This window comes from Pseudorca crassidens, chromosome 12 (genome assembly GCF_039906515.1).
Source record: "Pseudorca crassidens isolate mPseCra1 chromosome 12, mPseCra1.hap1, whole genome shotgun sequence".
Taxonomy (NCBI): Eukaryota; Metazoa; Chordata; class Mammalia; order Artiodactyla; family Delphinidae; genus Pseudorca; species Pseudorca crassidens.
The window spans coordinates 72,700,664-72,712,871 of NC_090307.1; the positions used below are offsets into that span (position 1 = coordinate 72,700,664).

Consider the following 12,208-nt stretch of genomic DNA (forward strand, 5'->3'; position numbering starts at 1 on the left):
TGAACTTAGAAGCCAAGGTGGGGCAGGGAACTCTATCAGCACGGAGACATCACTGCCTCCAGAGCCCAGCAAACTAAGGAGGCAGCTGCATCTACACTTCGATCAAGCTTAAAGAGGTGGGAGAGAGTAACACTAGCTTCTAGATCTCTCCCTCACTATAGGCATTCTGCCTGAATCTCCACCGTTAGACAGAGACCTCTACTCCCTTATGGGCTCCCTGCTAAAGTGCCAGCCCACCTAGAAAGGTAATGGCTGCTATTTGCAATGAGCATCAAAACATAAATTAACTTCTGCTGAGATATGGTAACGGAGTACAGAGCATGACAGGGCAGGTAAGTCTTAAGAAGAAGAAATGTAAGTATGATGAAATGGCGACTTTCCCGGTGGCCATCACGGGGAGGTTCTTGAGGACCTGGAATGAAGGATTCTGTCCAAGGGGGTCGATCACAGGGAAGACCAGAGAGATGGAATTTTCTGGCTGCATAAACTCCAAGGGCAGAACCCTGGCCCCTGCCACCCATCAGAAATCTGAAACCCCCTCATAAGGCCTCTCGGAAGTGGAACCCACAGATAAGGGCCAGAACTGTCACAGCTGGCAGAAACCTGAGGGGTGATGGAGTCTCACTTCTCAATTTACAGATGGGGGTCTGTCAGAGCCACTCTTCAGCACCAGGTGGCCTGCTGAAGTCCAAGGACGGCTCTGAAACATCAGTCACTGTCTGGCCCACACAGGTAGTGTCACTTGACAAGGTCACCCAGAAAATGACCAAGGTGGGACTAAGCCATTCTCCCCACTGCAAGGACAGGGTTTAGCCAGAGCATCCATGGGAAGGTGGAGAAGGAAACAGAGTCAGCTACCAGCAAGAGGAGAAGAAACTTCTCTCATTCTGGGGGGGCACTAATAACACCCCAAAGAGCTTCTTTTTTTCCCCCCCAAATGAAGGAGCCAGCTCAGGAAAGCTCAAAGGTGAATGAGAGAAACAATATTTAATGCAGATCGAGTTCAAGACCTGTGCCAGTCGCATGGAAATATAACTCAGCTTGCTACCTGGTGGAAATAGGCAACCTCGGCAAAACCACATCCTGGCACACATAGCAAGGTTTTTCTGTATTTTTATCCTGGACCTTCTCAAAGAGGCTGTATTTCATCTATTTGCCTCCTAGGAAGTTTCCATTAGGGCTTATCTGGCTCAGAACAAGACCCCTGCACACCTTTACCCTCACCAGGTGAGCTGAAGAACTTTGGACACAGCCAAGGAGTCCAGGGATGAAGCTGAGGTTGCACGTAAGGAGGCCTGTGAGTGTAAACCCGGGCTCCTGGTCTAGGCTCCACCCACCTAGACCAGGAAAGCAAGCACGGGAACCAGTGTGCAGATTCAAGACTGGCATCTTGTTTGTGCACAAAGCCCAGTCCCTGCCAGAACTGCTCGCGTGAGCTGAGAGTCTAAACTTCAAATGAAAAGGGCACTGACTGAAGTTTTTGGCCTCCTCACCATTTTCAACAGTGAGAACAGGAACCAGACCCTAGTCCTGCGGGATCTACCAACTGTTATCATCTAGTCTTCACCACAAGGGAGGCGCTCCACCTAAGGAGAAGAATCAGGCTGAGAAGGGTTGAATGACTTGTCCAAGGTCACACAACTAGCAAGAGGCCCAGCTGGGACTTGAACCAGCACTTGCACCCCTAACCACCAGGCCAGGCTGTCTTTGCCCTCCACAATGAACTCTACACTTGATAAGTGGGGATGCGGAGGCCCAGAGGGGCCAAGAAAGTTCCCCAAGCTCACATGGTCAGTTGGTAATAGAGCTGAGACTGGGTAACAGAAAGGAATTATTTCTTGCTAGATTCTTGGGAGAACCATATAGGAATGTATGAGGGGAGAGAGAGGAAAATTAGAGCAGAACAAGGATGGTAGGCTCCATGGATGAAGAGCCCTGACTGAAGTGGAGGGGTCTGGAAGAATCCGGAGACCCCAGAAGACCCCAGCACCCAGGTGATGACGTGGAACGCGACTCACTTCTTCTGCTTCTTCTCTAGCTCGTGGTTTCGGCTCTGCTGGTTCTCCAGCAGGAAGTGGGTGTCCTGCAGGTCGGAGGTCAGATGGTAGCACTTCCTCTTCAGCTGCTGGGCCATCCTCCTGGCCCCCTCGTAAGCACTCTGCAGCTCCCCAAGCTGTGGGAGGAGCAGAACGAATCAGCCACCTCTGTCAGCACCGAACTGCCCCCTACTTCCTAGGTCAAGTAGCTGCTGTTTCCAGTGTGAGTGTAATGGGAAGAGAATAGGCACGGGGGCTGGAACGACCCTGTCCTGACCACTTTTCACCTGTGCCACCGTGAGGAAGCTACTTCTCTGAGCTTCAGTTTGCTCAGGGATAAAATGGGGGGCGGGAGTGTCTATCATTCTCTTAGGGTTTTTAATTTTCCTCAATAATCCTCCTGCCAGTGTGCCCACAGATCCTGTACGTGCCCTGCCTCAACTTGACAGCCCCTTAAGGACTATGCATAATTGATAACCACATCAGTGGGCATAATCCGGCGAGACGCATGCGCATCAGCCATGAAGCAGCCCAAACGGCACATGGAGAAAATGTGACCAGGAAACCCCTGAGACAGGCTCCAAAGGTCAGGGCGGTAACTGGCGCTTGAGATGGGCTGACTTCCACGGGGACACGCGCTGCTGGAAACAAACAGGAAAGCCACGGCACTTGCATCTCCTCCAGGAAACACCCTCCCAAATGTCCTAGTTTAGATCTGGGAGAGAGGGCAACTCAGCACACTCGCTTTGAAGAAATGGCCTCATTAAAGAATTGCTTTAAATAAGCAAAACGCTGAGTTAATGAAGCCTGTAATTCTAAATTCAGTATTTGAAGGCAAATGGGATGTTTTCATATATTCTGCTGCTCAGAAAAAGGTTGCACTTCTATTACTTTTTAATGTAGCATGAGTATCCCTCCTTCCTTGGGGAGGCTGACCCGACTTTATAATTTGTTATAGAAAGAACTGGGCTGTTCCCCTGTGGCTGCCCCTCACTGGTTATCTATGTCTTCTGAGCATCATGATACAATGTCCAGCTTGGAAGTGACCCCTAAAACCATCTCCAGAGAGCCTCACTTCCACTGTGTATAAAATCCCGTGTGATCTCATCCTGGCCCACCTCTGCAAGTTGATTCCATGATACTTTGCTCTCACAATGAGGAAATATATATCTATATATACATAAAATAGCAGGACAGGAAATATGACAACTCTTATTGTGCTAATCTCTAATGGGGACACCAGGAAGTACGCAGATAATCACAACACGGCATGATGAGGCTTACATCGGAAAAATAATTCAGGGGCACCCAACCCAATGTGTCAGGGAAGACTTTCTGGAGGGAAGGACATTTAAGCTGAGATCTTAAGGTTAGTTGGAGATATCTAGGTAGGGAAAGAAAGTGTTCTAGGAAAAGGAAACAGCATATGCAAAGGCCCAGAGGTGAGAAAGAATAAGGCTTTTTGGAAGGAGGGGGGGAAAAAAAGGGAATGGAACAGAATAGAGAGTCCAGAAAAAGACCCAAAGAAATACAGTCAGTCAATCTTTTACAAAGAGGCAAATGCTATACAGTGAAGCAAAGACAATCTTTTCGACAAATGGTGCTGAAACAAGTGGTCATCCACGTGCCAAAAAAAGTGAATCTAGACACAGATTTTACACAAAAATGAACTTAAAATGGATCACAGACGTAAATGTAAAACTATAAAGCTCCTGGAAGATAACATAGGAGAAAACCTTGATGACCTTGGATTTGGCAAATGACTTTTTAGATATGACACCAAAGGCACAACCCATGAAAGAAAGAATTTATAAGCTGGACTTTATTAAAACTAAAAATTTCTGCTCGGCAAAAGACATTATCAAGAGAATGGAAAACCACTGACAGGAAGAAAATATTTGCAAAAGACATATCTGATAAAGAACTTACCCAAAATATACAAGGAACTCTTAAAATCCAATGATTACAAAACAAACAACTCAAATAAAAAACAGGCCAAAGACCTTAACAGACACTTCACCAAAGAAGGTTACTGATGGCAAATAAGAATATGAAAATATGTTCCACACCTTATGTCATCAGGGAAATTAAAACAAGATACTACCACACACCTATTAGAATGACTAGAATACAGAACACTGACAACACCAAATGCTGACGAGGACGTGGAGCAACAGGAACTCTTACACATTGCTGATGGGAATGCAAAATGGTGCAGCCACTTTGGAAGACAGCGTGATGGTTTCTTACAAAACTCAACATACTCTTACCATATGATCCAGAAACCATGTACTTTGGTATTCACCCAAAGGCACTGAAAGCTTACATCCACATAAACACCTGCACATGGATATTTACTGACAAAACATGGAAGCAACTGAGATGTCCTTCAGTAGGTGAATTGATAAATGAACTGTGATACGTCCAGATGATGGAATATTATTCAGAGCTAAAGAGAAATGAGTTATCAAGCTATAAATGAAAAGATGTGGAGGAACCTCAAATGCATACTCCTCAGTGAAAGAAGCCAATCTCAAAGGGCTCCATATGGTATGATTCCAACTATATGACATTCTGGAAAAGGTGAAGCTATGGGGACAGTAAAAAACATCAGTGCTTGCCAGAGGTTGGGGGCGAGGGTAAACCGATGGAGCACAGAGGATTTTTAGGGCACTGAATCTATATGTATGAAACTATAACATGGATACACGTCATGACACATTTGTCCAAACCCACAGAATACATGACAGTAGGGTAAACCCTAATGTAAACTACAGCAAACTACAGCCTTTAGTGATGGGTCAATGAATGTTCATTGACTGTAACAAAGGTCCCACTCTGGTGGAGGATGTTGATAATGGGGGAGGCTATGCAAGTGTAGGGATAGGGGGTAGATGGGAAACCTCTGTACCTTCCTCTCAATTTTCCTGTGAGCCTTAAACAACTGAGTTGGTTGGACGCAGTGGTGTGCCGGAGCTGTCTCGTACCAACTTAAAACTGATTCTGCACATCTCTTCCCAGTTCCACATCCAGTGACATCGCAATGGTAGCCTGACACTGGCCATGGTGGGAACATTTACACCACGGAAATCGGCAACTGGCAAACATTACATATCAGGGTCTGTTTTTAGAGCGACAGGTTATCAGCACACCACAGGCTGAAGCGTAGACTGGGGAGAACGCAGACTAGCGGTGGCTGGAGACAATGCGAAACAGAGGCCACACTACTTTCATCTAGATACGCCAGACAAGGTTACATTATATTTGTAATGCCCAGCGGCACTTTCAAGAAAAAAAGGGAAATTGTAGGATGTCAGAAATGCAGCGGACACAAAACAAGAACACTCATGGTAGATGCTGACACTATGGCAGCCAAGGTGGGGGAGAAGAAGAGCAGCAGAAAGATCCAGAAATATCCCTAACGATAGAGGCTGTGTTCAAACGCCCAGAGGGAGACGGGAGACAAGGCCTCGGGGCCACGGAAGGTGGGAGCTTGGAAGGAAAACCCTTGCACTAAGCCAGGACCCTGAAGAGCTGCACCTATGTGACAGGGGGCAAGGAAAGCTCCACCCATGGCCTGGAAGGTGGTAAGAATGCTTGCCGCCACTCTGGCTCCCAGTCAGGGAGAAAGGATTCCCGTGAGAAATCAAAACCCCAGGTCTGTGCCTCGTGTGGGTTCAAAGCTCAGCCTGACACTTTGGACATGCTGCAAAAATCTGAAATGCAGAATTTATTTAGCATAACCTCGGGGGCTGCTGCAGAAGAAAAAGTGCAAAAGTGCTTCTTCTAAGAGGAACACATCCAAAAACATAAGACTCCAGTTAAAATCAATAAAAAGGTTTTTAAAATTTTTTAAATAAGATAGACTCAATAAAAAAAAAAAAGCTAAAGACACATAAAATCTCACCACGAGAGTCAGAAGGGAAAAAAGGAACATCTACAATGCAGACCACGTGGGGCTGGTGTGTGAGAGGCGCCTGTGGAAGATGTACTCACAATCAAAATTTACAGAACACACAGGCAAACAATTCCCAGCGATAGTCAGTCTAACTTGCGATAACAGAACGACCTGAAAGAGATGCTGAAAGATCCCTTGGCTGCTGTGTGGTTGAGGGGAGAGGCTGGAAGCAATGAGACCAGTTAGGAGGCTGTTGCTCTGATCTAGACGAGAGATAGAGGTGGCAGGTTAGGCTAGAGGCAATGGGGGCTGATATCATTTGACTATTTTAAGAGCACATTACAATCATTTTACAGATGAGAAACCTGAGACCCAAAAGGTAAAAGTGCCTTCCACAAGGTCAGAGCAGAAAGGGAACTGGAACTCAGGGATCCCGAGCTCACTTTCATGTTCTTTAGTCCACAGTGTCGAACACTCGCATGTAGAGAAACTATCACCCATATCCCATAGAGACCTGCATGTGTAACATCAGTGGAGGTGGAGAAGCACAGAACAGGGGATGTCCTCTCTCCCTTCCTGGGTTCAGCCAACACCCTGAAGAGGGAGGTGAGACCCTGCCCAATCGCTGCCATTTTTGCAACCCAGACTATCTCCCTACCGCCTTACCTTCTGCTCCAGCTCGTTCCTAGACGCCAGCTCCGAGTCCAGCCTCTCCTCGGACTGCTGGAGACGCTTCCTGAGGAACTCGTTCTCCATCTGAGCACAGTCAAAGCGCATCTGCCACTCATCCGCTGTTTAACAGAGTCAGAGAGGCCAGGACGGGAGGCTCAGTGAACGAGGGTGGTTCTCTCCCACGGTCTTAGCTCTTTGTGCACAATTTCACAGTGTTAATAGAATTCCTGAGGCTCGACCTCAGGCTTCAGATTAGGAAATCCCACTTTAAGTCCAAGCTTTAAAACCCACTTCCTCCAGGCAGCCTGCCCTGACTACCTCCAGGTGTCTAACGTTATTGACCACTCACTATTTTAAGCTTGGTCGTTTTACACTGTTCAATTTCTCTACAAGTGTGCAAAGACGTTTTTTTTCCCCAAGGGAAGTCCATAATTTTTGAGGGTAGGGGAGCTGTTTTAGTCATTTGCGGGTTTCTCCACACCCTCTAGAAGAGTCCCCCCCACACAGCCGTTCCCCCCCACATGGTAACACAAGTTCACCAACTGGAGTCATCCTACTGGCCTACCACACTGGGTGACAAGAGTATAAAATCAGCGACTGTTGGTTGAATTACTTAACAAATAAATCAATGAGCAATAATTAAAGTGTCTATTAAATGAAGAGCATTTGCAAGTTTCTTGAGAGCAGGGCCCAACTAAAATTCTTCTATAAACTACCCACCGACACACAACAGGGTCTGGCTCAGTGCTGGACGCATACCGTAAAAGGTTCTCTTTAAATACTTAACCATGTATAGTGGGAAAACATATATCTTTAGTAATTTCAACTCCACCTTGATTCACAGAAGAGGCTGTGGTGCCACTGCAGTGGTGTGATTAAAGTGTTTTATTGCTTCTTTCAACTTTCCTGTATTTTTGAAATTTTCTGTAATGAGTATGTATTACTTTCATAATGAAAAACAAAAGATTTGTGGATTAGCTTCCTGGAATAAGCATCCCGAGCTGAAAGCCTGCACAGCTAATGCGCTCATGAGCTAAGCGCATTTCCCCCATCGTCCGACTCCCATATCTTTGCACAGGAAAGCAAATGGCCGGGGAGTATCATTCAGACATAAATCACAGTCGGGGTGGACCTGGGGCTGATGTTCTCCTGGGGAAATTGTGCCGGTTCTGGGCCAACACGTTCCCCACTCCCTGCGTGGACCCTGCCTTGTTGGGTCTCAGGTATGTGAGAACCTCAGACTCCTGTGGATTAACCTCCCTGGAAAACGCCTGCCCTGGGGGCAGCCAGGAGGAGAGGATAACGAGAGGAGAGCAGGAAGCAAGTGTGCCCTGCCTCTCCTCCACCACCTCCGACCTTGGCTCCTCTGAGTGTCCCTGATGTTTCTAGGGCATTGATTCTCTGGGGGCACTGAAGGAATGGTATCAATGTTTCATAAAGGCTGACAGGCACGCTGGGAATCCTCCTCAGCTGACTCATTTAGACTGGGGAGAGGAGGTGACAAAGATGTCATCCTGCCCATCCAGCCGTGAGAGGCGAGTCCCCAGGTTACCGTCTAAGGCGGGCACCACCAGGAACCCCTGGCTCCTCCGAACATACCTCTCGTTGGGCAATTCAGGGGTCCTCTCACCCTCTCTCCATTCATTCAGTAACTGCTAAGTGCCTGACATCACTTTTTTTTTTTTTTTTTTGCGGTACGCAGGCCTCTCACTGCTGTGGCCTCTCCCAGACCGGGGCACGAACCCGTGGCCCCCGCGTCGGCAGGCGGACTCTCAACCACTGCGCCACCAGGGAAGCCCAGAACCAGTATATTTTTAAATCATTCTTTGCATTATTACTAAACAGCACCTGCCACACTGATAATTTATTACTTGGGATATTGCTGGACTATCTGTTTAATGCCTGTGTCTTCCACCGGGCTGAGAAGGCAAGGACTGTTCCTTTCTCTCCGCCAACGTCTCAGCCCCTAATGCAGCGCCTAGAGCATCATGATCGCAGTACATGTGAATGAATGGAATAAAAGGACAGCTTTTCCACCAGCGTCTAATCCCGTGGGTCCCAGTGGCTCACCTCCTCCAGTGCGACTCCTTTCCAAATCATTCAAGCGAATTTTCTGCTGGGCTTCTTCCAACTGCTTCTCCACTTCTCCCAAATTCTTCTGGACTTGCTCATACTTGCTCTGGAAGAGAGGCCTCAAGGTTTCAAACTGGAGCTAGACAGAGGCCATCTCACCTAAGGTGCCCCCAAACCAGTACTGGCCACCTACCCCCTGCACAGTCTTCACCCAGGACACCTGCAAGGCCAAGACTTAGGAAGACTCAAATGTCCTCCAGGACTCCGAGTGTGGGAGTCGGTAAGCCTGTGCATCCCAGATGTGAGCACGGGGCGGTGGGGGTTCGGGGGGGGGGCAGGCCCGCCTCTCCCAGCCACTCTGCTCAGCCACTCCCACCCCCGGCACTCCCGACCACTCGCCTTTAGCTCCTGAACTTCCCGGGAGGCCCGCAGCCGCTCTGCCCGCTCACTCTCCAGCACGTGGCAGGCCACGTCCCCTTTGAAGCGCTCCTCGGCCAGCTCTGCGGTCAACTCCGCAATCTGGGAGGGGGAGGGGGATGGCAGGGTTACCTGCGGGCGCTGCACACCCTTCCGCCTCCACACACACTCCACAGGACCACCCTTGGACTAATCACTGGGTCTTCTCGCAAGGCAACCCTTCAGCATAAGGTGGCTAAGAGCACGGGTGCTGGAATTTTACTGGTCCAGGTGTGTTAGAATCCCTGGCTCAACACTCTGAACCAGGCAGGACGCCTCTCGGACACTCAGTTCTCTCGGCTTTAGCGGGGGGTGGATAACTGAGAGAATTGTCGTGAGGATTGAGATGACCCACGTAAAGCTTAGCATGGGGCCCAGCACACAGTAAGCATTCAATTAAAAACCACTTGTTCTGGTAGAAACTCTCCTTAGCCGTCCTTCAGGGAGCCATCTCACTGGGCCAACCAACAGGCTCCCTCAGTAAGACACGCTCATGGGTGCCCACCCCCCAGGGATGCCCTCAGCCAGGAAACACCTGCACGGTTCCCCAGGGTCCACCTGCCCCTACCAGGTGACAGCCACGCTCACCCGGTATCGACTGTGTGTGCTCCCAACCTGCTTATGTCTCATACACTTTTACCGCCATTACCTATCCTATTAGCTATTACATAAACCTGTAAAATGGGACCGGGCAGAGTTTCCATGAAAACTAGGTTGAATGCTTTGGAGGTAACAAATACAAGTGAGTTGCTTCTTAAAATTCTGTCAAACAGGTGTAGGTGCAAAAACTATAAAGAAAAAACCAGAAGTAAAAAATTTAGGCTTTTGCATTCAGATTTCTTTGCCATTTGCTCTGCTTTAAAGAAATCAAAACTGGAAATCATGTAGCTGTGTGCTAGGGGTGTGGTCCAAAAAAGAAGCAGATCTGGGGTCAGACGCTTATCCTCAAAGGGCTCTGATCCTACCTCAGTGAGTTGAGGTAGACACGTTTAAAGTTAAAAATAAAAATGTTTATTTTTAAATGAATTCCCACTTGCACTGACTTTTTTTTTCCCCCCCAAAATAACCGACCAACAACAAACACCAAACGGGTCAGCGCTTCTGTGGTCTTATTGTTCCAAAATACAGCCTTCTGGGTTAAAGGATATGCCGAAGAAAGTGAGGAGAGAAACATATGAGTGGACAGTTTAGACCAAGAGGCACAGAATTGACCTTGAACAGAAGAGGAGTCCTCATGAAACTGAGGCTACCCCTTGTGTGAGGCAGTGGCTCAAGTCCAGAGGGAGAGAACGAAAAGAAAAAAAAATAGAGGTAAGAACCCTGTACAGGGTTCAAGTTCAGACACAGCCACCAACATATTGCGTGACCCTGGACAAGTTTCTTCCTCTCTGGGGCTGTGGTCACCCGAGCTACAAAATGCACTAAATTAGGCGATGTCTCCTGTCCTCTGGCAATCCCATTCTGTGCCATAGATCTTGCATATAAAGATGTCAAAACACCACAGTTTCCCATCAGACCCTGCGTGTGGTACCGAGGAGCGGCCGTGTGGTGCTCTCACACAGAGTCGAGGTGGCCCTTCTGGTGTGGAATCCAGGCCCCGTCAAAACTATCAGTTCACCCGTGGCCTCAAAAACCACTCAGCTGCCCCATGAAGAAGGAGGATGCAGATCTGTATGTTCTGCCATTAAAAAAAAAAACAAAAACCCAAGTCATACTGTCAAGGGGGAAAAAAAAAATAGAACGTTTGGCATGTTTCCATTTTTGTCTGTACTTGCACAGAAAAAGGCATTACCAAGCTGTGAATGGGGATTCCCCGCCACAGACCCCCGAACGATGGACTCACAGAGGACTCCAATTTCCTTGTGATGCATTTCTGTACTGGTGATTTTTTAAACCGCTTTTGTAATCAGAAAAACACAAACCAAAAATATCTTTTTTAAATAGCCTAAACCATAAAGTGAGCTGGGGCTGCCCTGTCCATTCTATGCCCCCCACCTTTCTTTCTCCTCCAGCCCATCAGCTTCCCTCCCATCTTGCTGACCATACCGGTGACAGCTCAGGCCAAAATGCCAATTTCAATAAACAGACAAAAAAAACGAGGCTTAAGGGGAGTGTTCGGAAGTCACACAACAAGTGAGCAGCACAGCGTGGAAGCGGACCCAGGTCCCTCACATCCAAGTACTGAACGCCAGTTAAAGGGGAAAGGGCTCTCTGGCCGTGTTCCTGGCTGCCTTTGGGGTGGGGCTTCCTTTGCCATTCCTCGCACTGTCGTCTCTACAGTATTCATTGCAATGACCTTGGACGGTTGTTTAAATACAAATCTCAGGATCCTCAGATCCCCCAAACCCAAGTCTCTGAGGTGGGACCCAGGAATGTGAATTTCAACACACTCCAGGGTGATTCTTCAGCACCACGAAGTTGAAGAATTACTGCCGTAGAAATAGCTAGGATCGCCTCCTAACCTTGGCCTCACCTGGCTTTAGATGGGTTAGATCTGCCTATGGATGTGCAAAGGCGTTCAAGCTGGAAAAATGATTTCTTGCAGTGGGTGCCGACTACAGGCCAGTGCAATCCAGGAGCGCCCCAGATCACACCCCTAAACATGCCCCGCATCCCCGAGATCAGCCCTGATCCCATACACAACTGTGTTCCCTCTGCCTTAGCCAATCAGTATGAAATCTAATTTGTGCTAAGGGGCCTGAGCAAAGGGAGCACAAAATTAATTTAATGCATTAATTCTGAGTTCCACAGACCCCAAGTCTGGAAACAAAAGAACAATTAGTCCTTTCAACCTGGGGAAACGACAGCCGCTCTTAATAGAGACAGTAGCCCCTGACCTCCCCCCGTCCCCACAAAGCCCTCTCCCTTCACACATTTTGGGGTCTGGGGGCTCCGTCCGTGAGGTGAGGGGTAGGCACCACACCCAGAGCTACTGGGTGAGTGCAAAATGAAGGCCAAGTTAATGAGGGGAGAGGCTGGTCTGCAAAGCCAGAAGGGACCTCTGCGGATTGCTCCAGGACCAGTTAACCAGCAATTATTCTGGAAGCCTCCCTGGGTCCATCACTTGGCCAAG

General features: G+C 48.2%; 1 protein-coding gene across 3 annotated transcripts in view; it reads right to left on the reverse strand.

The window, feature by feature from the left end:
* Positions 1-12,208, reverse strand: part of MYO18B (myosin XVIIIB) — a 234,393-nt gene that overhangs the window by 104,159 nt on the left and 118,026 nt on the right. For all 3 annotated transcript variants that reach the window (XM_067700414.1, XM_067700413.1, XM_067700412.1), the window contains 4 exons: positions 9,079-9,198; positions 8,677-8,785; positions 6,601-6,725; positions 2,019-2,173 (listed from right to left, as the gene is read on the reverse strand). In XM_067700414.1, coding sequence (XP_067556515.1) covers positions 2,019-2,173; positions 6,601-6,725; positions 8,677-8,785; positions 9,079-9,198 — 509 coding nt within the window. The remainder of the gene's footprint in view (positions 1-2,018; positions 2,174-6,600; positions 6,726-8,676; positions 8,786-9,078; positions 9,199-12,208) is intronic.